The sequence below is a fragment of the Pleurodeles waltl genome, chromosome 1_2, assembly GCF_031143425.1.
Source record: "Pleurodeles waltl isolate 20211129_DDA chromosome 1_2, aPleWal1.hap1.20221129, whole genome shotgun sequence".
Taxonomy (NCBI): domain Eukaryota; kingdom Metazoa; phylum Chordata; class Amphibia; order Caudata; family Salamandridae; genus Pleurodeles; species Pleurodeles waltl.
In genome coordinates this window covers 1,191,888,757-1,191,913,850 of record NC_090437.1, presented here as the reverse complement: position 1 = coordinate 1,191,913,850, position 25,094 = coordinate 1,191,888,757, and the positions used below count along the sequence as shown (strand labels likewise).

Below are 25,094 nucleotides of genomic sequence, written 5' to 3'. Positions count from 1 at the left end.
CCTCCTTCGGCTTAGAGAGCTGTACCTGAAAGGTACCGGTTCCCATTTGTTCCGTTCATTGATCTAGCTTGTTTATACATCATTTTTAATTAATATTGATGCAGAATTTTTGTCACTATTTCTTTAGGGGTTCATTGCCTACTGTTTTTTTCCTTTTATGGGACATTTTTCTCTTTGTTTATTTCTACAGATAGGTGATGCTATATAGACCTCTTTCCACTCAGTTTTACCCTCAACTGCTGCTCAACGGGCAGGTTGTCTTGTTTGTATAAGCAATTTATGAAATACTATTCTTCCTGATGCTGGTCTACTGGTGAATTTAGTGAGCCCTTTCTAGATTTTAGTTGTTTCTAGTTTTGTTTTGAAAAAAATAAACCTATGTGTTTTAAAGGGGCCCGAAGTGTAGGCTCGGATTTAAAAATAAATAAATTGGGCAAGAGCAAAGAAACAAGCAAGCCAAAAGAAATAGCTAGCAGGAACCGGCTTTCTGCCCTTGCACCATAGGTGCAGTCTTCACATCTCTAAGAGTGGTGAGACAAAACCTTCGCACCCATGTCCTGTAGGACCTGAGTCTCTGGTGTTATGTGATGTCAAGGCATTTTTCTCGCCGTCTTCTTTTACTGAGAAGTTTTTCTTCACCATCCATGCCATTAAGGTGCGTGCAGCACCATTGGTGTAAGTTGGTGCCTACAGACGTATGAAATGGCTCAGAGAACTTATTCTATTTGACTTCGACATGCAGGGTACTGCTTCCGAGCAGGAGCAAATGCAGACCGAAGAAGCGCATGCTCCAAGCCTAATACACTGTACAGTAGACATGATTTAGGGCCTTCTTACAACCTTGACGGAGGGGCTTCCTCCATCACAAATGTGACGGATATCCCGTCCGCCATGTTACGATTTCCGTTGAATATAATGGAATCCTAACAACAGTGGACGGGATAGCCGCCACATTTGTGATGCAGGAAACCGCTCCATCAAGGTCGTAATAAGACCCTTAGGGGGTCATTACGACCCTGGCGGAACAAGTCCGCCAGGGCCGTGGGACGCGGTGGCACCGCCGACAGGCCGGCGGTGCCCCGCGGGATATTCTGACCGCGGCGGCTCAGCCGCGGTCAGAGAAGGGAAACCGGCGGTCTCCCGCCGGTTTCCCGCTGCCCCAAAGGAATCCTCCAAGCCGGCGCAGCATGCTGCGCCGGCATGGGGATTCCGACTCCCCCTCCCGCCATCCAGTTCCTGGCGGTTCTCCCGCCGGGAACCGGATGGCGGGAGGGGGAGTCGCGGGGCCCCCGTAAGAGGGCCCCTAAAAGTATTTTAGTGTCTGCAAAGCAGACACTGAAATACGCGACGGGTGCAACTGCACCCGTCGCACCTTCCCACTCCGCCGGCTCTATTACGAGCCGGCGTCATCGTGGGAAGGGAGTTTTCCCCTGGGCTGGCGGGCGGTCTTGTGAAGACCGCCCGCCAGCCCAGGGGAAAACTCGGAATACCCTCCGCGGTCTTACGACCGCGGAGCGGTATTTCGGAGGGGGGAAGCCTGGCGGGCGGCCTCCGCCGCCCGCCAGGCTCGGAATGAGGGCCTTAATCCTCATCCAACTGGTCTGCAGAATGGCTCGATAAGTAAACCCTGCTGTTGACATCCGTTCTGGCATAAACCACCAATGTGACTTTTGTTTACGGTAGCCAAACCGCTCCTGTTTAGATTTGGTCGAGTGGAAAGTTTGCTGACCTAGTCACTATCTGAATGAGGTTCTGATATGACTTCATGTAACAATGGTGGGATTGCTGGGTGACCTCATTCCTAATGATAGGCGTATGTATTTGTATGTGTACTTTTTTTTTTTTTTAGCTATTAAATGCATTTATGTGTGTCTGTGCGTGATTATCGGAAGCTAAAGTAAAACAGCTCATGGATGTGTGAGAGAACAGTGCTCCTCTATGCTCCCTGCTACTGTCTGGTCTGCCTTCCTTTTCTCTGACTACCATATCCCTTTGCAGGCAGGTATTTAATTGCTTCTTAGCTCATTCACTCACTCGCGCTTTATTGTGGAGGGTGCATTGGTGTGTTTTTGCTATCACTTTGCTGTGCTTCTCAGAGATGTATTGTTATGAGCATCTTATTCATCAGTCAACAGGTTTTAGTTTAATTCATACCTCCCAAAGAGCAGTCTTCTTCCCATTTTTTCAGTGGATAGAAAGAGACAGGGCTTTTTCTAAACCAACAGAGAAGTCATGATACTTTTTCTGTGATCATAGGTGTTCCCAGCACTGTGGACCAGTGTCATTGTAGGCTACATTGCGCTCGTTAGGCACGCCTTGGTAACGTTAGTTTGATACCTAGGATGTTTCACATCTTTCTTGGCGGTCATTGGTATGTTTTCATGATGTGCAATGCTGTTGCACCTCTCTTGACTTTTCTGACTTGTTTTCTTTCTATCTTGGCCCCTCTCAGTCGTGCAGCACAGCTTCGGTTTTTTCTGAAAGTCTCTCCTCCTTAATGATAATGCTGCAATTATGGTAGAAGCAATTTAGGTTGTCCTATGTTTTTAATCAGGAGAAAAGGTGTAGTTTTGCTTGTAATTTTCATGCCATTGCAAGTTGTTTTTTCATAACACTCCTTTGAAATCTGTTCTGACGTAATGAACGAGAGGGGTGCTCCCTTTAAGCAAACTCGCCAATGCTTCAGCAAAGTTATGTTCCCAGTTCAGTTCCAATCTTCTCATCCTCACCTCAAGTAAGGTTGACTTCATATTAGTATTTGGTAAAAAGACCTGAAGTAAATTGGTGACTCGGGAGCTGTCATTTGTTCCACAGTCTTTAGAAACCCAGTTTGAATACACGTAACTTTTTTCCTCACGTGCTGTAGATTTAAAAGAGGACATTTAAAATTAAATATATAGGTATTTCTGAGGTTAGTCCTAGTGCCTTGAGAATGTTCTAATAATTATGGTGATCTGGGGAGAATACATTCCTGGAGAATTATTGTTAAGTAAGTTTCTGGGGGGGGGGGGTTTGAACCTTACCCTTAACCTGGAACATATTTGACGTGCTTTCTCTGGACGTTTCCAGACCTACAGACTTGCACCAACGTTTCGGTTTTAGAGCTCCATAATTGTAAATTTCACAAGCCCACTGTGTGGGAGTGGGTGAGTGGGTGAAAGTGGTGAGGGTGGCATGTAAACCCGGAATGGTCTTAAGTTAGAGGACACAGATGGCAGCATTCAGCATGATTTTACATATAATATAATATTAGTCATATCCATACATTGCTTTTAATAAGTTAATTTTTACTTGCTTTACTCAGCTGCACGCATTGATACCAAGTATTAGGCACATCCTTACACATATACTAATAAATAAACAGAGTAAACTTGCTCATTGGTGATAAAGATTGAAATTAGTTAATGTCTAGCACTGGTAAATCATATTTTTAAAGATTTCTACGCCCAATTTTGATGAAACAATCTGTTGTAAAGCAAATGTTTATGTATTTACACAGACACCACTTTATAATGAAATCCTTCATCAGACTTAAAGGTAGCCCAGTAGGTATTGATACTGTGTCTGAGAAGATTTTTTTTCTCCTCCGAATCAAGTAGATATTGTGGTTTTTCATTGTTTTATGTCAAGTACTTTTCATCATGCTTAGTTATTTTAAGCTCCCATTTTGGATCGAATTTGTACCCAGAGAGCTGCCAATTTCTTTTTGAATGTAGTCGTTTTTACATGGAATCAGGCTTCAATTGAAACAGTTGTTTTGCAGATTCTACCTTTTATAACTCTTCATAAAACAATAATCTGGTCACTTGCTCTGCAGAATGTGAGCATGCAGTTTGTTGAATTATTCCACAGACGAGAAAAATGTAATTAACAAAGTCCTTGTTAGGTTTACACGGTTTTGTTTGTAGACGTTTTTGTTTAAACCAACTAACCCTTTACATCAATATTTTATGTGTTTAAAATTCAATTTCAAATCACAGTAGCCAGGTTTAAATTGGTCAGCACTGTTTATCAATAAGTAGAAGAAACTACATACTTGAAAAGACTCTAATATTTGTAATTTACAAAGCTGTTTTAGAACATTTTTTTGTTATACTGCAGGGGGAGGAAAGAACTCTGGGTAAATCCTCTTCGATTAGGCTTAAAGGAGAAAATGCTAAAACAGCTAGGGATGTTCGAATATTGAAGCGAGATGACCCTATTGCAAAGATGGGCAGAAGAACGCATCAAAAGATTAATTTGGATGAAGCAGAGGGTAAGTCATCTTTATGTCTTACCTTGGATTAAACAACTGCAATAGAAATATTTAAATGTTAGAAATACAAATTCCTAGCTCACAAATAGTAATTGCAGATTTCAACGGTCTAAATATGGACAGGTTTTACGATGAGACAGGAAGATTCTAGGTGACACAATCTGTTTTGAGGGAGTTGGCCACAGAGGACCTCGCCTTTGGGTGGGATCGAGTCAGCATCTCCACCATTTTCATTGGACAGCACTCTACAGTTGGGTAGAGATATTCCTGCCTTGGGATTGTGTATCATTTGGGCCACTAAAGAAATATGGCTAGTTGGGATGGAAAATGTACTATTCTGGCCCTTTTTTTCCACACATGGGATTTCTTGCATAATCTCTCTCTGGCTGGGCATTACTGCTTAGCTGCAAATATGGCAGTAAATTGTATTTAATGTTGACCAAAAGCTCGTACTTCCTGAATTTTCTATGTATTAGCTTCATGTTGGAAAGTGCATTGAATTGGTTGTTTCCCACATCCACTGTGATGTCCTTAACCAGAAAATGAGAAAGGTGCACAGTGCTCTAAAACTTTGTGTGTTTATTTCTTTTTTTGTGTGTGTGTTTGGCATAAAAAGTGTTTGTTTAACGAAAATAACAGTGGAAAAACACTGCCAGCACCAGTTCCGTACCATGGCCAGAATCCTCTCCTTTTCTTAGTTTTTTTTATACTGAGCCCTCTTGTAGCCTTTGCGATACATGGGCATGTTAAAGTGTGCTGGAGATTAATGGTTTCCCGGTTTGACCAGTAGAGATGCTACTGAATGTGATACTGATAATGACAATCACATGATAAAATTGGATTATGAACTGGCAAGATCTATTTCAAAGCTATCAAAGGTAGCTTTCTATAGAGTCCTTAATCCTATGTGGCCTCCACACGCAGCAAGTTTTTTGAAGGTGCAAATAGTCCTACTTGGAAACTAGTAAGGTGCATATATGAGTGAGTTAGCCCAAAGAACAATGAACGCTTTGGAACCACTTGTAGTATGCCTCTCTGGTCAAAGTTTTGCTCTTATAACGTGTGGATGCCATAACCTCATGTAAGTGAGTTTTCTCCTAAGTGACATGTAATTTTAAGGGCCAAAGAATTCACACGCAATCAGGGCTAGTCACGCTACTTGAACCTTTGAAAAAAATTAGATATGACATTTTAAACAGCAGTTACTGTCCTAAGTAGTTGCATTATTTCATGATATTCCTCCTTTGAGTGTTATATATCACCAACTGTTGGTGCACATAGTGGATGGCATTCAAATAATAGGACATCTGGTTTGTCTTGTCAAAAAAGGTCGCTCATTATTCTGTTTGGGGCATATTTGTTAATAGATCTTATGTTTTTTATGTGTGCTATATAATCAACTTTTTTTTTGTTACATGTTGGTAACGTTTTCTTCATTTCTACCTACCCTAAACTTCGAGGGTGTTATTGAAACATATGGGAGTAGTGGCTACTTGCAAAAGAAGGTAGAACTCGCACGTTCTTAAGCAACAAGGGTTCTATTGACATTATTTAATTCATTGTTATTGCCTACATTTATTTTATGACAACTGTATTGAAATCATTTTGAGAAACCGAAGCAAACACTAATCGTTAAACTTTGTTTCCTGTTAGAATTTTTTGAATTAATATCTAAAGCTCAGAGTAACAGAGCAGAGGATCAGCGTGGTTTACTTCGAAAGGAAGACCTTGTTCTACCAGAATTTCTGCGGTTAGTTCCTGGTGAGCCAACTTCTTCTACACCATCAGATTCCAAGACCAGTAACAAGAGGCTTATAAAAAATGATCCCAAAGACAGGACAACACAGTTAACACAGCAGCATGGAAAGCTTGAATCTTCACAGAACTGTACTGAATATTCCACAACAAGACTGGGTCACACGGGAAAAAGAGAAAAGACTGCTTTGTTGCCCCCCAACAAGAAGACTCACAGCGCTCCCTTCAGTGTACCTTTGTCGCCCATTCCACACTTACAGGAATCCACTACGCCAAGGTGGGAAAGGCATTCCAGAGACTTTCAGACAGAAAATATACAGACAATAGATGATGACAATATAGCAGACTTAACCCTTGTGGCTGAAGGAGATATTACTAGCCCTAATAGCACTTTACTGCCACCACCGCCAACTCCACCTTCAAATCTCAGTAAATTAGTAGAAGCCAACTATCCACCCCCAAGCCCATTAGCAGATAATAAGAATCTTTCAGGATGTCAAAGATCTACATCAGGTATTTTTAGATTTTAATATTTTGTGTGGCTTTATTTTTTTGATGATCCCTTCAGTTTGTACAGTAGCAGCATTTGCACCCGTTTTCTCTGTGGTCCTTTATTTGCACCTTACGTTTGATTTTGTATGAGAGCTATGGTTTATTTTTGTATGATTCAAACAGGTTTGAGTAGCCTTATAAAATAGACTTATTTTTTTACGACAATGGGCAAAGTTTATACACAGTTGCCTTGTAAAATGTTTTGTACATGGTAGACTTTGCTTTACATAGTATTTTTACTAAACACTAAAAGAAGGGTTTTCTTTTAAGTAAATAATCTTTTGATCAGTGAGCAGTTAGTGTGGTGGACTCCACCTTAAAGAGATCCATCATTGGCACAAAGTGGGAAACTCTGCTGTGTCCATCATTTTATAGGTACTCCCAGATCGAATCTTTCTACTTTCCATAATCCTAGGTTTGGTGCACCTCACTTTAACACGCTGACCTGTACAAAAACTATGTTGTTAGTTGAGGTATGATTGTTCACTGTGAATCATAGTCTCTGAAATGCGTTTTAATTCTCTTCGATACTGGTTATTCCTGTGGAAGGAATATCAAAAGATAGAGCACATTTGAAATGGTAAAGTATATGTGGTTTGAACAGGAGTAGTAACTGAGCCGGTTGTAAGGCCTTCAGTTATGTGAAGAAGATGTAGCTATGCACATGGCAAGCTTTTACAAAATGTTTGAATTCACATTAAAGATGGGGTCCTATAATTTGCCTCCAGCACACTATTAAGGATCTTTATTGGTAACAGAGCTTCAGAAACCGGGGCTTAATATCTTGAACGTTGTATTGAGGTCACATTTTGAAAAAACAGAATTACCATACCCCATAACTTATAGCATATTAGCCCATGGCAACTGCATTTGTCATCTCGTGACTGTCATATTAATTAAGGTTGCCTTTGAACCTGTGGAGAACTAATGCTCATATTTTGCACATAGACATGTGGGTTTGCTGTACCGTATAGTTTTTTTACACTATTATGTAAAGCAGTATATATGTGCTTCCAAAATAGTTTATAGAACTTTTTAGACTGTTAATTTTGTCACTCATAGACATGGCAATAACATGAAGAATTATGGAACTTGTGATTTAGTCAGGCTCCGAGCTTTTACCTCTCAAGCAGTTAATGCAGGCCACATTTTGCAACAATTTGGTTGCAGCAGTGATAATGGGTCATGTGTTAATTTACTGGCACTTCTTTCTTTCAGTACATTAGTGATTAGACATACCACTAACACACTAAACTTTTTGGTACTTTAGACACAAACGTACAGTACATTTATCAATGGGAAAGATACAATTTATAGCCAAAATTGCCAGATCCATTTATGAATGTATTTAAAAAATATATATTTTTACTGCAATCATGACACTTATTTTTACATCTCGACATTAAATAATGGTGACATTTCTGTGATCAAATCTTTTCCTGTTATTCATAAATGCAGTTGCCTGACATTAACATTTTACTGTTAAGTCGGCCATTTCTTGTCTGTACTGTATTAGATATGCTGGTGATGACTTGTCATGACTTTCCTCTGATTACCTGCTAAAAATTACTGTTGTAATGACCTTTTCCTAATTCTCCTTCCTGTGATCCTGTGTGCATTATATAATCAGTGTATAGTATTCTACACGTATGATTAATCTTCGACCTTAGATGTGCAGTTAAATGAGCATAAGTCATGCATGCATGCATGTTGTGTATATTACAGTTTGAAATCTGTACTTGGGTTTATAGGTCGCCGAAAGGTATTTCACACTTATGCAACTGAGAGGCAAGCCCTTGCAGGGTAGGCCAACATCAGCATACATATAGCATCAGTGACATGTTTTTGTTGGCCTTAGAGCCTCGAAACCTGTGTTCTCATTGGATTAGCAATTAACCAATAGATGTGTAGCTATTTTAAATCTATACCTAAGGCATTTCGTGCAGAGTACTGTGAATATCCTTTAGGTTCCACACCTCCATTACCAACACATGTCACTTTATGACGTTCAAAATGATGCTCTCGTGCCCCTAAGATAAAAAACGCAAGGTGTGGAATACCTGAAGACCTGATAAAAATGTGCACAAAATAAGCAATCCTTTTTTGTTAACTTGATGCATGCTGTATATTCCTTTCTAACCACTGAACTGTAGATTTGCCTTTCCACTCTTTACTTTGTAGATGTCTTTTTGTAGACATTTTACTTGCATTGTGCTCATTTCTTTCCGATGCAATAAACCTTAGATTTAGATATTTGACTGGTTTTGCACTTTCTTTCCTGCACTCTCCTTACAGAAAACGTTTTTATACATGTGTGCCATCTCAAATGTTTCTTTACCCGAACTGAATGCAATTCAGACAAGAAAGTTAACACTCCCAATGTTAATGTTGTAATTTGGCATACCTAACAATTTTAATATATTGTAACTTCTACTAGTCAAACTAAAAGTTACTCAGTTTGAGGTGTTCGTCAAATCGACTTTCCTTTGTAAGTTAAGCCTCTGAAATTTTTTGGGGAAAAATGTAAATTTCTTCAACACATTGTGCAATGTCATTGGGAGGCTTAGGTGTCTCACCTCAACGTTACGTTGCATAGTCAAAAGGAACCCTCATTTGTGAAGTTTTTTAAATTCTGTTTCTGACTTTGTTGTTAGACATTGGAAATTTGCCCTAACATGCAGTATTAATAATGCTGAATGTGGTTGTGTTGTGCCATCTTTTATGTCTGTCAGATCCGTTTGTTTTTGGGTGAAGACTATGCTACTCCACATATGAACTTCTGCTATTAATAACTACAGGTAATGGGTGAGGTTTTAGGGGTCTGTGGAAGTGGATGAAAATGTGAATATATTTTTTTGTCCTGTGATGCGATTATTTGGGCTCAAAAGATTCTGAGTGGCATTCATGTATTTGTAAGAAAATATTTTACAACATTTTATCCGTTTTAGTAATCAAAGAGCAAAAAAATGAAACCAGTGGCAGACTACATGGAATGCTGAGGCACCTTGCTGGTCATTCCCTGGATTTATAGGATGAACAGAAAGATTTGAACTTCCTGTTTCCTGAGAATAAGGATTTCATCCACCAAAGGGCTGTGTTCTTGAAGGCTAATCTGGATGGGTCTTGCCAACAGAATCTTATGATTGATTGTGTTAAACACTGATCAATTGCATTAAGCTCTGCACAGGTCTAAGCTCTAGTGATCCAGACCCTCCCTCTTCTGCTAAACAAAGGGCCAGTTCTGTGCTTCAGCCTACTGTGAAACAAAACATGATTATATCTCATGAGGTATACGCTTGTTCTGCAAACTGTTTTGAGTTAATATATTAGTCTGTTCTAGTATTATCAAGGAAAATGATCAACTGAAATCTTGACTGGTTTCCGTGGGCTTTCGGACATCGTGTGGGCTTCGGGAGTAAGGTTACATTTTTATGGACTGGCCTGATCAGAATCACCAGAAGAGGGCCTTTGGTTCCACCCACGTTAGGATCCGGGAGTATATTTTTATTGGGCAGAGGTTGTGTGCTTCGATTTTTTAAAAAGTGTTTGCCCTCCCCACAGCTTTGATCACTTTGTTTATTCAGATGCCAAGGGAGGAGGGCAGTCCGCATACATGGAATTTTAGGTCTGGCTTGTCAGTACAACTGCTAACATTTTAAACGACAAAAATATAATTCTTAAGTTGTTTGCTTACATACGAATACATAACGTTTCCCATGCTATCCGTTTGTAGTGCTTCGCATTACCTAAATATTCCTTTAAAGTCAGACCTATTGGCACTGCTAATGCTTGGTAATTGGGCTGTAACCAAGTTTGTATTTTGTGTATCCTAATTTTTTTACCTACTCTTACCCATGAGTATTCCGCAGCTTCCCTCTTTAAATTGCTTTTTTCTCTTATGTCCACAGCACTGTGATAATAGTGATGTGTACTACAGGCCAGGCAAATCCTGTGCACCTCAGAACAGCGTTTTATATACTGACTTGTGTGATTAATTCTCTTCAAAGGTAGTGTGAATGCCACAAACCCAACTCCCCAGCAACTGTGATGAGCAGCACACAATTAATACGGAGGTAGAACCAGCTCATTCAGAGGAAGATAATTTCAGACACTAATGTTGAGGGTAGGTGAGCAGCAGGGAGGAGGAACATTTTGTAAGGGCTGAACCATTGAACAAGGAAACAATAAAAAATATAGAGCAAATTATATTGAATGCACTGCCACAATTACAGTTTATAGCTGTGCGCTTCACAATGTGGCATTGTTTGTTTATCACCATTAGTACTGTGATTGGCCTATCATATTAACTGTTGCTAATAATGTTTACGCCAGTGTTTCTAGAGTGTGAAATGCCAGATTATGTTTTGTTTAATTTCTGTTCAGCTTACATCTTCTGTGTTCGACTGGTGTTGGAAAGGCTATCCTGTCTATCTTATCAGATAATTCTGACGTCAGAACGCTCCTCTAATTAAACAATTAGGCTGCTACTCACTTATCAGTATTTATGACAAGCTAATAGTGACGTCACAGTACCTCTGTTCATTTGCACTGGAGAGAGAGTCTCCTTTTTCAGTGCATCTATTCTGGCATTCGTAATCCTGCTTTTGTACTGTCAATAGCAGAAAGAAAAGTATCAGAATGAGAAAACAGAGCTGACTATCCTACTTAAACCTGACCCGGGTCAATATGATACTCCATTGGTAAGTAGAACTCTCCAATTGTCATATGAAATAATGTAGCCCCCAACTATACACGAGTAAGGATATTAAAATTCACCTTGGCTTTCCATGACTTACTGTAGACACTAAACCTGTGTGCTCACTACCATGTGAACCTCAGTAGTCTTAAGAAAATGTTGTTTGTTGAATCGTAGATGGTTCCAAACCAGAACCTCCAAAAGGGCCATTAAGTGTCAACAGTGATGAGAAAGACAGGCAAAGAGGTTATTAATACTCTGGTTATATACCAATAATAATCATTACTCCAGATTCCCAATTTTCACTGTCACAGTCCTTACAACCAACCCCCATCTCCAGAGGCCTTTGATCACATTTTGTATACTGGTTTGTTAGTCAACACAGGAAGAGGGCCTCATGTTTCTAAGAGAGGAACATATAACAAAATCTAAAATATTCTTGAGTGGGCAAGTGGAGTTCTGGCTCCTATTGAAGTAAGAAATGTAATGAGGGAGAATTGGACTTGAATAATGAACAGTTTGCAGTGTGAATCTCTTCTGGATCCATATTCTATGCATTTTTTTGCCATTTAGCGGTTTGGTCCAGTTTCCTACCTTTTTTCTTTTGGGCATCATCCAAAGGCGGAGTCATACTGACCCAATAGGATTAACATATGCATACAAATCCCCTATACTTAGTCGCCATCTTTAGATTATTTTCAGTCATTCGATTTGAAGCAGTGTTAAGACCACTTGCTCAAAGCCTAACTCAAGAATTGGTGCAGCACAACAGAAACTTTCAGAGAGCCAACAATCATCAAAATTCTGCAATGAATTGATAAGACTCTTGAGTAGTAGAGCCACACTGAAAAATAAAAAACATGTTTTTAGGTCGAGCGCGCAAGCTCTTTGACCTGTTGTAAGTATTGTAGGCTTTTGACCACGCCCATCACTTTCATTCGTTCCTGGGCTTGCCTTTCAAAACTCACTTGATGTTATTGGGTAAATGCTTTATATTTGTCCGGCCTTGAGGCTGTTTTTGTCATGCCTTGCAGACTGCCCCTGTTGCATGAATTATTGAACGATTGCTGATATACTTTGGCATGGGCTACTTTTTTCTTTGGTCTCTCCACTTTGTGTTGCATAGTGGCCATTGCGCTCACAGCGCAAAGAGGCACAACAGCGTGAACTCGATCGGCGGTATTGGAGCGCTGGTCACATAGTTCACAGTTACCTAATCAGAGTAATTTCTTGTGGCTCTCACCTTAAAACACTTGAAATCGGTAAATGGTTTACTTAAAACAGAAATCCTCAAAGCAAAAATGGCTATTCCGGCACAGCAGGAGAGCCAATACTACAATATTTACTGCACTGAGGACATTTGCCCCATAATGCTTTGCACAGCATTACTTTTACAAAACATTTTTGCTCATAACTCAGCCTGTGGTGGTTCTAGGGCATTGGGACCACCACCAAAATCTTCACAACAATGTGCTCTTTCTGTCGGATCATCTCTGGGTCCCCAAACTAGATTAGTGGGGACCCCAAAATGATAACCCCTCCCACCAGTTGGGAAAAGTTGTTTTATGGTCCTTATTTGTAATATTATTGCTGTATGCCAGCCATCCCTGAAAATGTCTGATCTAGGGGCTAAATATATGGCTACACTGCATTATTTATTGACATTTTATTTTTGTGTGGCTATGCCCTATAGGGGCTAACTATATAGTTACATGACTATGTTTCTTACAAATGCTATTGTAATTGTGGTGCTCTCTAGGGGCTGTTCTACGCATCACAGTCATATCTACATACTAAAATATTTGTGGCACGGAAATGTGCCCCATAGTGCTTTGCAGGGCATTACCTTTACACAATTTTGCTCATAACTCAGCCTGTGGTGGTCCTAGGACAATGGGACCACCTTTAAAACGCTCCTTCTGTCTTCTTCATCTCAAAGTCCCCACTCTAGGTTGGTGGGGACCCCAAAATAATAACCCCTCCCACCATTAAGTGTATTGTAAGCTTTCTCATGGCTAGAACATTTGTTTTACAGCTCGGAGAAGTTTTGTTTTAAAGGCCTTGTTTGTAATATCATTGCAGTAGGCCTGCTAGCCCTAAAAACACCCTCTGTGGACAAGTATATGGTTACACTACATTACTTTCTCATTTTTTTCATGGGGTTATGCCCTTTAGGGGCTAACATTATGGTTACATGACCATGTTTCTTACAAATAATATTTTTATGGTGCCCTGTGGAGGCTGTTTTGAGCATTAAAGACTAATGCCAAAAGTTTATTTCTGCTAAAGGTTTATATGATAATTGTATATGTTCTAATAATCTCTCCTTATTACAGTTATGACCAAAATTCAGGCCAACTTAACATCCTTATTACACTATGACTGTTTGAACACTTTTGATATGTTTGGGTCACCCTTCTAGTTTAATTCTCCTCTGTTTGTCTTGTGTCTTTTTGGGGGAAATTGTTTTAGCCAACCAGCAACTCTGATGGTGGTGTGATGAAAGTGGCATTCTATTTGAATTAGCATGGCAGATGTAAATTAGGATGCTAAATACCAACATTTTCATATTTTGCTGCAGACAGATGAAAAAGGTTAATGGAAGTGTTTTAGTTATATGCAGGGCCACTGGAATTATATGGCAGGAAAAGATGAAATTATGAGGCACAGTTGACCAATTTATGTAGCAAGAAAAGTCCAGTTATGAATTTATAATGCCAATAGCTCTAACTCAAGCAAATGCGAGACCTATTGCATTGCAAATGGTTGTTGGAGGAGAGCGTTGATAGGGAGGAGTTGGATTGGAAAATGCATGGTTGGGCCTGAAGACTCCTCCTGGGTTTCTTCTGAGTTTTAACACCCAGGAGCGGTCCAAAACACGTTTTTCCTTTTTAGATTCTGCTCAAATTGTTGTCCTATATGAGCACAGAAGGCCATCCATAGCGTTTGCTCTCTGTACCTTCAAAAGGACCATAAGTCCAAGGGGTTTAAGATGTGCAAGGCCTTTCTGCCAGGAGAGAAAAACACCACTGCTATTTTTATATGCTGTCACAAGCGCACCATATATCCCTGTAAGGCATGGGCTTGTCAGATAACGAATCGGAAATGTTAGAGGAAACAAAACAGGCACAGTGAGAGCAGCAAAAAAGTAACACCAGGGATTTGGCATCAGTGGATTTAGAGACCATAGATTTATTAGAAAATATGCCAATAAAAGTTTTTGCAATGCCAAAAACGCGTACTCTCTCTGCAGCATCATCTTTCTGTGTCCGAGCCAAAAAAAGCAGATTGAGAGACAAGCAAATCACAGTAGTTTAAGTATTGCCAAAACAATAAGAGAAGGGCTGATCAAATGGGAGATTTTATTAATAGTCCTGTGCGTAATGCTCTCATACAATTAACAAAAAGACAGATGCACAGTTCCACAGTGAAGGTGATTCATCTCTACCCGGTCGGGGAGGAACCAATAGCTCCCTGAGTGTTCAGGATTGGGAACAAGAGCCCTCTCTCACCATTCGGTGACATGCTACATCATCAGACTTTGCTCCTCGTCAGGCCGGCACTGCAATGCCTGACGGACCCCTCAGGGGGGCTCTTTGCCGGAGTTCTTTTTGAAATCTTTGCTGGTAGTGGATGCAATAATGTGGGATTGGTGGAATTAACCTATTAAAATTGACTAGAGGAACCATATGATGAATCTTATTTGAGAATGTGAACCTCTGTAAAAACAAATCAGTTTAGGGGAAAGTTAGAGTAATTCCTATGTTTCTTAACTCATATATGGTGTTGTGTCAAGTGCCCTATTATCTAGGGGTTGGCTTGCAGAGGGCAGAGTTGGAAGTCCCTACACTGCCTATCATGTAAAGGTCAACATGTTTCTCGCTAAGCTAATCGTAAAGATCTAAGTGCGATTCATCAGGACCTAGAAAAAAATCATACCTAATCCTCACTGTCACTTTAGACTATGTGGTGTATATATGGAACAGAATCCTTCCTCAAATTAAAGGATGGGCCCCAGAGGGATAACGACGGGCATTCGTGATCCAGCAAATGTGTTAATTTGCTTGTAGATCCGAGAGCTTGTCATCACCTACCCATGCTCCGCACTCCCTGTTTAAGTATTGACAGTGTTAGAAACCAAAGATACCAGTGGGTACAAACCTTCACACTCAGTTTTGACTGTCAAAGAGGATCGGAGGAAGGAAACTAACAAAGGGAAACAAACACCATCCCCTTTAAAAAGGAGGAAAAGCAAAAGTGTCATCTTGAGGCAGGAATGGCAGCGTGGCTGCAAAACAACTTTGAACCTTTAAAGTCCTATAGAATATTATTTAAGACTCCAGAAAGAGAACCAATGATATGATGACGATAGATCAATATGCTTTCCCTGTAATGCCAGAATGACATAAGGAGCAACAGTATAATTTTTATGATGAAGATGGCAAACTCCAAGAAGAAGAGGGCTCACATGAGGAGGACGATATAGAATAGGATGGGGAGGCAGACTCACTGGAGGAGGAAATTGACTCCTACCCATCACCCTTGTCCCCAGATTATCTCTCAGCAGGTTTAGCCACCAACAACAGGATGATATTGAGAGGCTAACTCAATACTTACATGATCAGATAGACAAGATGACAAAGACAGTCATCCAAGAATGGACGACAACCATGAACGTGTCTAAAATCTTCTCTGAATTCTGCATACAAGCTATGCACATGTACCATATTAAGGAGGCATGCTTGGCTTAGGATCTCTGGTTTTACACGTAAAGTTTAAGCAATGTCCTCAACGTGGCCTTCAGGGAGGACAGTATTTAGGGCAGTGGTGGATGAATCATTGCAGTAACAGTAAATGAAGAAGGATAATGACACTGTGAAAGCAATTGCCGCGCTCCAGGCAAGAGGCTGTTTCAGATGAGGCACTCCAAGCTTCTGCCGACCTATGGGACAACAGTAAATCCACACTGTTCAGGGATCAGGAGCACAAGGAGGCAGCCGGTGATACGTGTGTACCTGTCTGGTAAAGGCAAACTCGTTCAGGCAATGACAAAACAGTGCAGATCAGGTGATAAAATCAATATACACATTGTGATTCTCACTGAACATAGAGAAATTCTCCCTTCCCTCATTGAAGACAAATGTCTTTTGGAGGCAGACCTTGAGTGTGACAAGAGAAAGTTCTTGCCAGTTCTAAAGACGCCTGGCAGAGGGTGGGGCTGGTTGGTGAACAAATTAGCAGCGCCGTCTGAATTCTTCTCCTGAGGGCCTGAAATTCGGTTTGCAAATGTCTTTCCCAGGGCTTCTAAACTACTGGAGATCAGCTGGGAGTCGGCAATGCACTACTGCCTCACCTGGTGTTACAGTGAGGGCTTTATATCTGAATCCAGAGGTTCTTTGTGGTGGGATGTTGATGCGAAATTAACAGTGGTGCCTTGGCACGCACCTGTGCAAGTAAGACGTTTGGTGATGACAACCTCTGTGTTTCACCAGTGCAGGGAGTGAGAGTCTTGATGTCCTGGGCAGCACCAATCCAAAGCAAGCTTTCAAGACAGGGGAAAGTAAAACTTCCTGAGCGCCGCAGCTCTTCCAGGGCTATGGAAGTACCCTTATGATGTGGCCTAGAACACATGGCAGGTTGAGATACTGCCGACAGATGATGTACTTGACCCCAGGTGGCCTAACTGTGCCCATTATTGCTGATTCAATGGGTGAGGTGGTGCGCTGGTTTTTCTGGAGGGGCTTGTTTACTGGGCCCTACTGGACGGAATGTTGTAGTGAAATATTGATGTAGGAGCTACCCTAAACATCTGGGATGGCAGAAGGAGGCACAAGGAAGAATTCTTTAACCTAGAGGGTGCTCAGTCGATCAAAGGCAAAAGCTGGACAGCTGTGGAGCCTAGTGAGGATTCTCACCTTTCCCCAGGTGAGGTGTCACTCCTACATTCTGACAATAATATGCATTCAGAACTGGCCAAAATACTACATGTATTGAGAAGGTTGTGAAGGAAACGGGAGATACATTGGAAGGATTGACAAATAGAGTTTCAGGGGTTGGGAGGGAGCATGTGGCTGTGAAAAAGAGGATGCAGCTATTGGAGGAACAAGAGCGTTGGAACACTTTGGGATGTGCTAAGTGTTTTCAAAACCAATGCGATATAAGTGGTCTCCCTTCTGGACTCTAAAAATTGAGCAACTTGACAACCAATACAGAGGTACACAAAGGGAGTGCTGAGGCTTCTAGTGAATTTTACAGAAAGCTTCACTAAAAGGTGACCTGTGAGCTTTTCGGTGAGCTCCTGGGCATGGATGCAGAGGTGCTGCAGCATGTTGTGACAGATGTGTAAAGGGTACACCAAAAGTATCAACTTGACAACATTGAAGGTGCGGGAGCGCGCTGACAGCTACCCGCATAGCAATGTAAAGGACAAACAGAGAGCTGCAATAAAAAAGAGCGGAGGGATGGGAGGAGGACAGTCTCCTTCCCGTTTTTTTACAGTAGCCCCAGGACGCTAGGCAGAAAGAGGGATTTTTAATAGAAATGAGCCAAGTGGCAGCAAAAGGAATCGCGGTTTTGGTGGGTTACCCAGTGCAACTGAATGTTGTTTCACTGAGAAGAAAGGTGCGTCTTCTCCCAGGTGGCCTTTTGGCAGATTTCAGTGCATTCGTATGACTGTACATCCCATTGGCATGCAAGAGGATCTTCTTTGGGTAAAAGGTTTCAAAATACCAGTTGGTTATTGGTAGGTCTTTTGCTCTCCACACCCAGGGCCTGTTTATGTTTAAGGATCTATAGCTGAGGCTAGTTTGTCACTTGAATTAGAACTTAAGTTTGTGGTTCATGTGACAAACTAGGGGTGTATCTTGTCTGGTTTGTTGATCTTGTTTTGACTTTACATGTTTTGTACTTTATGATTTAAACCTAAAGAGTTGTGGCACTGATGGAGCACGTTTGCCTTTACCGAACTTCACGATCTCTGGCAGTAAGAACTGTAATGAAAATGTTTGGTATGAAGACATCATCAATGCTACTAAAAACAATTACCAGATTAAATATGAGGCCCATATACCAGTGGCTCACAAGCCAAAACTCATAGACAGTAGGGGATTGGGACGATGTAGTGCTTGTCACACGAAGGAAGGTGGGGCCAGTTCAAAACTACAACACCATCATGCTTAACCTACAAACAGTCATATGCCCGATCCAAGTAAGTGCAGGATTTATGCAAATTGGTGATACAAAAGGAAACCGTAGTCATAACAGTAAGTCTCCCTAGCCCTGAATCCGTAGAAACAGACTGTCTCTGGAAATGAGAAAGAATTTCTTATAAGTTGCAGTGGTAAACGCAATCTTCCAAAACTGGCGAGAACCTCAAATAGACAGACTTGCAACTCATGCCAACACAAAATGCCAAAACTTCGCATCAGTTTGTAATCTACCAATCCCTAAGGAATGCACTGTTGATAAACTGGTCAGAAACATCTGCCTGTGCCTTTCCACCAATCTCACTTATACCAATAGTGATCGGCAAATGCAGGCAGTCAAGAAAATTGTCCTGATGGCCCTTTAATTGACCTAAAAGACATGGTATTCAGATCTAAGGTAAATAGGAGAAAGCCGGATAATACAATTACCAGTCGTGCAACTCTTCCTAGCCCTACAAGCGGGGGTCTGTCACCCTTAACCAGCCGGCCTTAGTCTTGCGGATTCACTCCTTGAGGCCTATAATTTGTTCATTTAGGCCCACGAGACACAATTACGGAGGTGCTAAATGAGTTAAGACGACCCACTACATGCAGGTGCAATGCATGTAAGTGGACCAGATTTATATACAGGTGAAAATGGAAATCCTTTTTAATAACGCAACAGGAGATACAACATTCATCGGTCACTGGATATGCGCTTAATTAATTCAAAACGCTTGCATGTCTATACACCCACACCTATTAACCATAGTCGCATATAATGAAGATCTTCAGAAACAAACATTTTTGCTGTACCAGTAATTAAAAGGAATGCTCAAAGTGAAGTGCAACTGCCTCACACTGAAAACAGCCTTTTTAATTGAATCACGTCCTTGCCATAGTGAGTTACAGGCTACAACTACTTAGGAGCCCTGTCTGCAAATACACCGAAATACGAGTAGTCATGTGAACTAACCTGCATGTTTATCCTAAAGGTTGTATTTTAATTCCATATAACTAGTCTATTCAGGTCCCTGCCTTTTTCCAACACCAGAAAAGACGAGTGGGGAAAGCATTATATTAACTACATATAAGGAGAGTGATCATGTATTATATACAGGAGATGATGCTAAGGAAAAGAGATTTGCATAGCTCACACAGCAGCAAATCAGTTTCAAAGAGGACAGTTTCAAGATGGATAGCGCAAACGATTTTAATATACTACACTTTCGCAGGGAAAACTAGATATGGAACAAAGGGCCATTCTGCAAGGGAAGAAATGGTGACAGCCTTACTTGCTGAAGTCTTCCATCACTGATATGTATAGCAAAAGCATGGGTGTCAGTACATACCTATGCAAAAACTCAACTGTAGGAAGTTGTCTCTGTATGCACTATTTCAAAGTAAGGAATAGTATGCACAGAGTCCAAGGGTTCCCCTTAGAGGTAAGATAGTGGCAAAAATAGATAATACTAATGCTCTATTTTGTGGTAGTGTGGTCGAGCAGTAGGCTTATCAAAGGAGTAGTGTTAAGCATTTGTTGTACATACACACAGGCAATAAATGAGGAACACGCACTCAGAAACAATTCCAGGCCAATAGGTTTTTGTTATAGAAAAATATATTTTCTTAGTTTATTTTAAGAACCACAGGTTCAAATTCTACATGTAATATCTCATTTGAACGGTATTGCAGGTAGGTACTCTAGGAACTTTGAACAATCACAATAGCATATATACTTTTTACATAAAACACATTTAGCTGTTTTAAAAGTGGACACTGCAATTTTCACAGTTCCTGGGGGAGGTAAAGTAATGTTAGTTCTTGCAGGTAAGTAAACCACCTACGGGGTTCAAATTGGGGTCCAAGGTATCCCACCATTGGGGGTTCAGAGCAACCCCAAAGTTACCACACCAGCAGCTCAGGGCCGGTCAGGTGCAGAGTTCAAAGTGGTGCCCAAAACGCATAGGCTTCAATGGAGAGAAGGGGGTGCCCCGGTTCCAGTCTGCCAGCAGGTAAGTACCCGCGTCTTCGGAGGGCAGACCAGGGGGGTTTTGTAGGGCACCGGGGGGGACACAAGTCCACACAAAAAGTACACCCTCAGCAGCGCGGGGGCGGCCGGGTGCAGTGTGCAAACAAGCGTCGGGTTTCCAATAGGTTTCAATGAGAGACCAAGGGGTCTCTTCAGCGGTGCAGGCAGGCAAGGGGGGGGGCTCCTCGGGGTAGCCACCACCTGGGCAAGGGAGAGGGCCTCCTGGGGATCACTCCTGCACTGGAGTTTCGATCCTTCCGGTCCTGGGGGCTGCGGGTGCAGGGTCTTTTCCAGGCGTCGGGATTTCAGAGTCAGGCAGTCGCGGTCAGGGGGAGCCTCGGTAATCCCTCTGCAGGCGTCGCTGTGGGGGCTCAGGGGGGACAACTTTGGTTACTCACGGTCTCGGAGTCGCCGGAGGGTCCTCCCTGAGGTGTTGGTTCTCCACCAGTCGAGTCGGGGTCGCCAGGTGCAGTGTTGCAAGTCTCACGCTTCTTGCGGGGATTGCAGGGGTCTTTAAATCTGCTCCTCTGGATTCAAAGTTGCAGTCTTTGTTGAACAGGGCCGCTGTTCTCGGGAGTTTCTTGGTCTTTTGGAAGCAGGGCAGTCCTCTGAGGATTCAGAGGTCGCTGGTCCCAGGGAAAGCGTCGCTGGAGCAGGTTTCTTCTGAAGGAGGGAGACAGGCCGGTAGGGCTGGGGCCAAAGCAGTTGGTGTCTTCTTCTTCTCTGCAGGGTTTTTCAGCTCAGCAGTCCTCTTCTTCTGTAAGTTGCAGGAATCTAAATTCTTAGGTTCAGGGAAGCCCTTAAATACTAAATTTAAGGGCGTGTTTAGGTCTGAGGGGTTAGTAGCCAATGGCTACTAGCCCTGAGGGTGGGTACACCCTCTTGGTGCCTCCTCCCAAGGGGAGGGGGTCACATTTCTATCCCTATTGGGGGAATCCTCCATCTGCAAGATGGAGGATTTCTAAAAGTTAGAGTCACTTCAGCTCAGGACACCTTAGGGGCTGTCCTGACTGGCCAGTGACTCCTCCTTGTTTTTCTCATTAATTCCTCCGGCCTTGCCGCCAAAAGTGGGGCTGTGGCAGGAGGGGGCGGGCAACTCCACTAGCTGGAGTGCCCTGTGGTGCTGGAACAAAGGGGGTGAGCCTTTGAGGCTCACCGCCAGGTGTTACAGCTCCTGCCTGGGGGAGGTGATAGCATCTCCACCCAGTGCAGGCTTTGTTACTGGCCACAGAGTGACAAAGGCACTCTCCCCATGTGGCCAGCAACATGTCTCGAATGTGGCAGGCTGCTAAAACCAGTCAGCCTACACGGGTAGTTGGTTAAGGTTTCAGGGGGCACCTCTAAGGTGCCCTCTGGGGTGTATTTCACAATAAAATGTACACTGGCATCAGTGTGCATTTATTGTGCTGAGAAGTTTGATACCAAACTTGCCAGTTTTCAGTGTAGCCATTATGGTGCTGTGGAGTTCGTGTTTGACAGACTCCCAGACCATATAGGGGGTTATTCTAACTTTGGAGGAGTGTTAATCCGTCCCAAAAGTGACGGTAAAGTGACGGATATACCACCAGCCGTATTACGAGTTCCATAGGATATAATGGACTCGTAATACGGCTGGTGGTAAATCCGTCACTTTTCCGTCACTTTTGGGACGGATTAACACCTCCTCCAAAGTTAGAATAACCCCCATACTCTTATGGCTACCCTGCACTTACAATGTCTAAGGTTTTGCTTAGACACTGTAGGGGCACAGTGCTCATGCACTGGTGCCCTCACCTATGGTATAGTGCACCCTGCCTTAGGGCTGTAAGGCCTGCTAGAGGGGTGACTTATCTATACTGCATAGGCAGTGTGGGGTTGGCATGGCACCCTGAGTGGAGTGCCATGTCGATTTACTCGTTTTATCCTCACCAGCACACACAAGCTGGCAAGCAGTGTGTCTGTGCTGAGTGAGGGGTCCCCAGGGTGGCATAAGATATGCTGCAGCCCTTAGAGACCTTCCCTGGCATCAGGGCCCTTGGTACCAGGGGTACCAGTTACAAGGGACTTACCTGGATGCCAGGGTGTGCCAATTGTGAAAACAAAAGTACAGGTTAGGGAAAGAACACTGGTGCTGGGGCCTGGTTAGCAGGCCTCAGCACACTTTCAAATCAAAACATAGCATCAGCAAAGGCAAAAAGTCAGGGGGTAACCATGCCAAGGAGGCATTTCCTTACACCAACCTTGTATGTGAGGAAGCACAATTTGAACAGAAGGGTCCTGACACCTTTTTGTAACAACCCACACTTCACTCCTGCCTTCCTCAAAGAACTAATACAGATACATAATTTATGCGCAACATGTGAATTCAGAAGAGATTCATGGCACAAACAGTAAATGTTACTTACCCTTTGCATTAGTTCTGCAGCTTAAAGCCACTCTGGATTCACATGTTCAGGAGGGAGATGAAAATCTTAGAGGCAAAGAATAAATGTTGCCACAGTACGGAAAAAATAATCTAAAGATGGCGCATACCAACTGTACGTCCTAGCGAATCAGTCTACAAGGAACCCTGGGGCATCCTATCCCAGTCAGAGATGCCACTTCTGTGTTTAAAAGGGATGTATTGAAGCAGGAAACTTGGGAGGTAGATTCGGTCTTTGGTTTTATCACTTGCTGAACTGTGTTATCTGGACTTGAATGCTAGATGCGGTGCATTGTTTAGAAGTTATGTAGTCAAACATATCTTCGGCAAGAATATGCAGAGGAAATAGTATAATTTTGAAGAATGCGACACCTGCTTCTGTAAAATTGGTGCTGATGTATGTTGTTTCCTCTGCAGATTCTATCATGTCCAGCTCCAAATAATCTTTTCAGGTCTTCTGAGTCCCTCTGTGGTGGTAAATAGTTGAAAAAGACAGTGGCGGTAGCGCCATTTATACCCCTCATTGCCATTCGGTGTAGCACCATGTGATCTCCTAGCAAAGGAACAGTGAATACATTCCCACCTATTCCGCATCTAGGTTACTTCAAAAAGGAAGGATCTGGGAGGGAGACAATCATCAAAAATGTTTCTCCAGGCAACCTAACCATGTCTTTATGAAGCCCATGCTCACCTCTTGCGGGAATTGGCAATTAGACACTAAATAACAGATGTTTATATATTAGGTAAATAAATTATACTTTTGTTTTCGACCTCAAGATGAAGGCCTAAGTGGTCGTTCTGGGATTCTGATCTGTGACCATGAGGTCAAATACAGATTAACAGAGTAGATGCAGGAGTCCTCTCGGTAACCAGACTAATAATCCAGGACTCCGAACGCTGTCTTTTTCAGAACAGAGCTTTCATTAGTATCACAAAAGCTTTCTGTCAGTTCACTTCAATTGAACCAATTGCACAGACAAACCTTAAGGCACTGATTTATAAAAGGGAAGCCAGGGCTGGAAATTGTTGACCCAGTGACATGATATTGAGCCATCGCATTAAGTTATCCGGAAGGTGATTAAAAGCAAGATATAAAACATTGGGCTGGAAATATTAAAAGATGTTCTGCTCTTCAGAAACAACCTAAATCAGGGGTGGGTGTAAATAAACTGTGCCATTACAGCCAGATGAGTGAAAGTATAGCTCTTGATGAAGACAATAGCAGAGGAATGCTGTGTGCATGAGATTAATTTATTTTAACGCACCTATTAAACCTTGCACTGACTACATTTACACTGGTTCTCGCAGGCTCAACTTTAAGACCAAACTAGAGACACAATTTTGCCTTCTCAGAAGTAGAGCTATAATGTTGTCACATTCTTTATTGATAACGTGTTGTTTTCCGGAAGTACGGCAACTGCACAGATTTGTATTGGGCTAGCATAGTGAGAAACACAGTAATACTGGTTCCAAACATGGTTGACGCCTGTTTTCCCAGGAAAAATCCAGACCAAACCACAATTTGATAGAGTAATGTATTGCATTAGAATTTAGAATAGTTTCACTCTGCCCAGTTTGCTGCTCCTCATTAACATTGCGCTTTGAGCCTCTTTTATAGCGCTGTGTAGACCTGAATATGTCTAGTGTCCATTGAGACCAGTATGTAATGTAAATGTGTTGTTGTTTGAGGTAGCCTTAATTCAGATGTAAACAAGAGTGCCTTGTCACTGGAGTTCTGTACCTCGTAATGGGCCTTTGTGCCTCCAAGGAACGCCAACCTGGTTGCGTTTAATCTTAAAGTGCGTCCTAGGCTGTCTTGGTAAGTAGTGTTTCTCATTCTGCCAAAATCTAGGTAATTCCTGTGCATCCCGAAAACTTCACACCTTTGTTAGTGACTTTCTTAAGCCGGTGGGTTCGGAAGTGTCTTCAGAAGAGGACCAAATAAAGAGTCTTTTGGGACCCGAGAGGATTGCAAAGACGTAAAACCATCAGAGGTGACATCCACAAGGATGCAACACACTGGACGATCACCAACTTGAGAAATACAGTTTTATCCGTGTGCTGCGACCTGGTCAGAGAATGCATGTTTCTTGCGGAGATTGTTTCCTTTGGGAGGAACTACATTTTGTAAAAATGAATTATGGAAAAATGTCCATTTGACCTCTGTCCCAATTGCCATAAAAGTATTGCTGCTAATAATAAGGTTCTAGCATGCCGTA

At 42.1% G+C, this 25,094-nt stretch overlaps 1 protein-coding gene across 1 annotated transcript in view; it reads left to right on the top strand.

Moving 5' to 3' along the window:
- RGS12 (regulator of G protein signaling 12) overlaps positions 1 to 25,094 on the top strand; it is a 442,017-nt gene that overhangs the window by 401,223 nt on the left and 15,700 nt on the right. The window contains exons 16-17 of the mRNA XM_069203485.1: positions 4,102 to 4,255; positions 5,909 to 6,523. Of these exons, the coding sequence (XP_069059586.1) occupies positions 4,102 to 4,255; positions 5,909 to 6,523 (769 nt within the window). The remainder of the gene's footprint in view (positions 1 to 4,101; positions 4,256 to 5,908; positions 6,524 to 25,094) is intronic.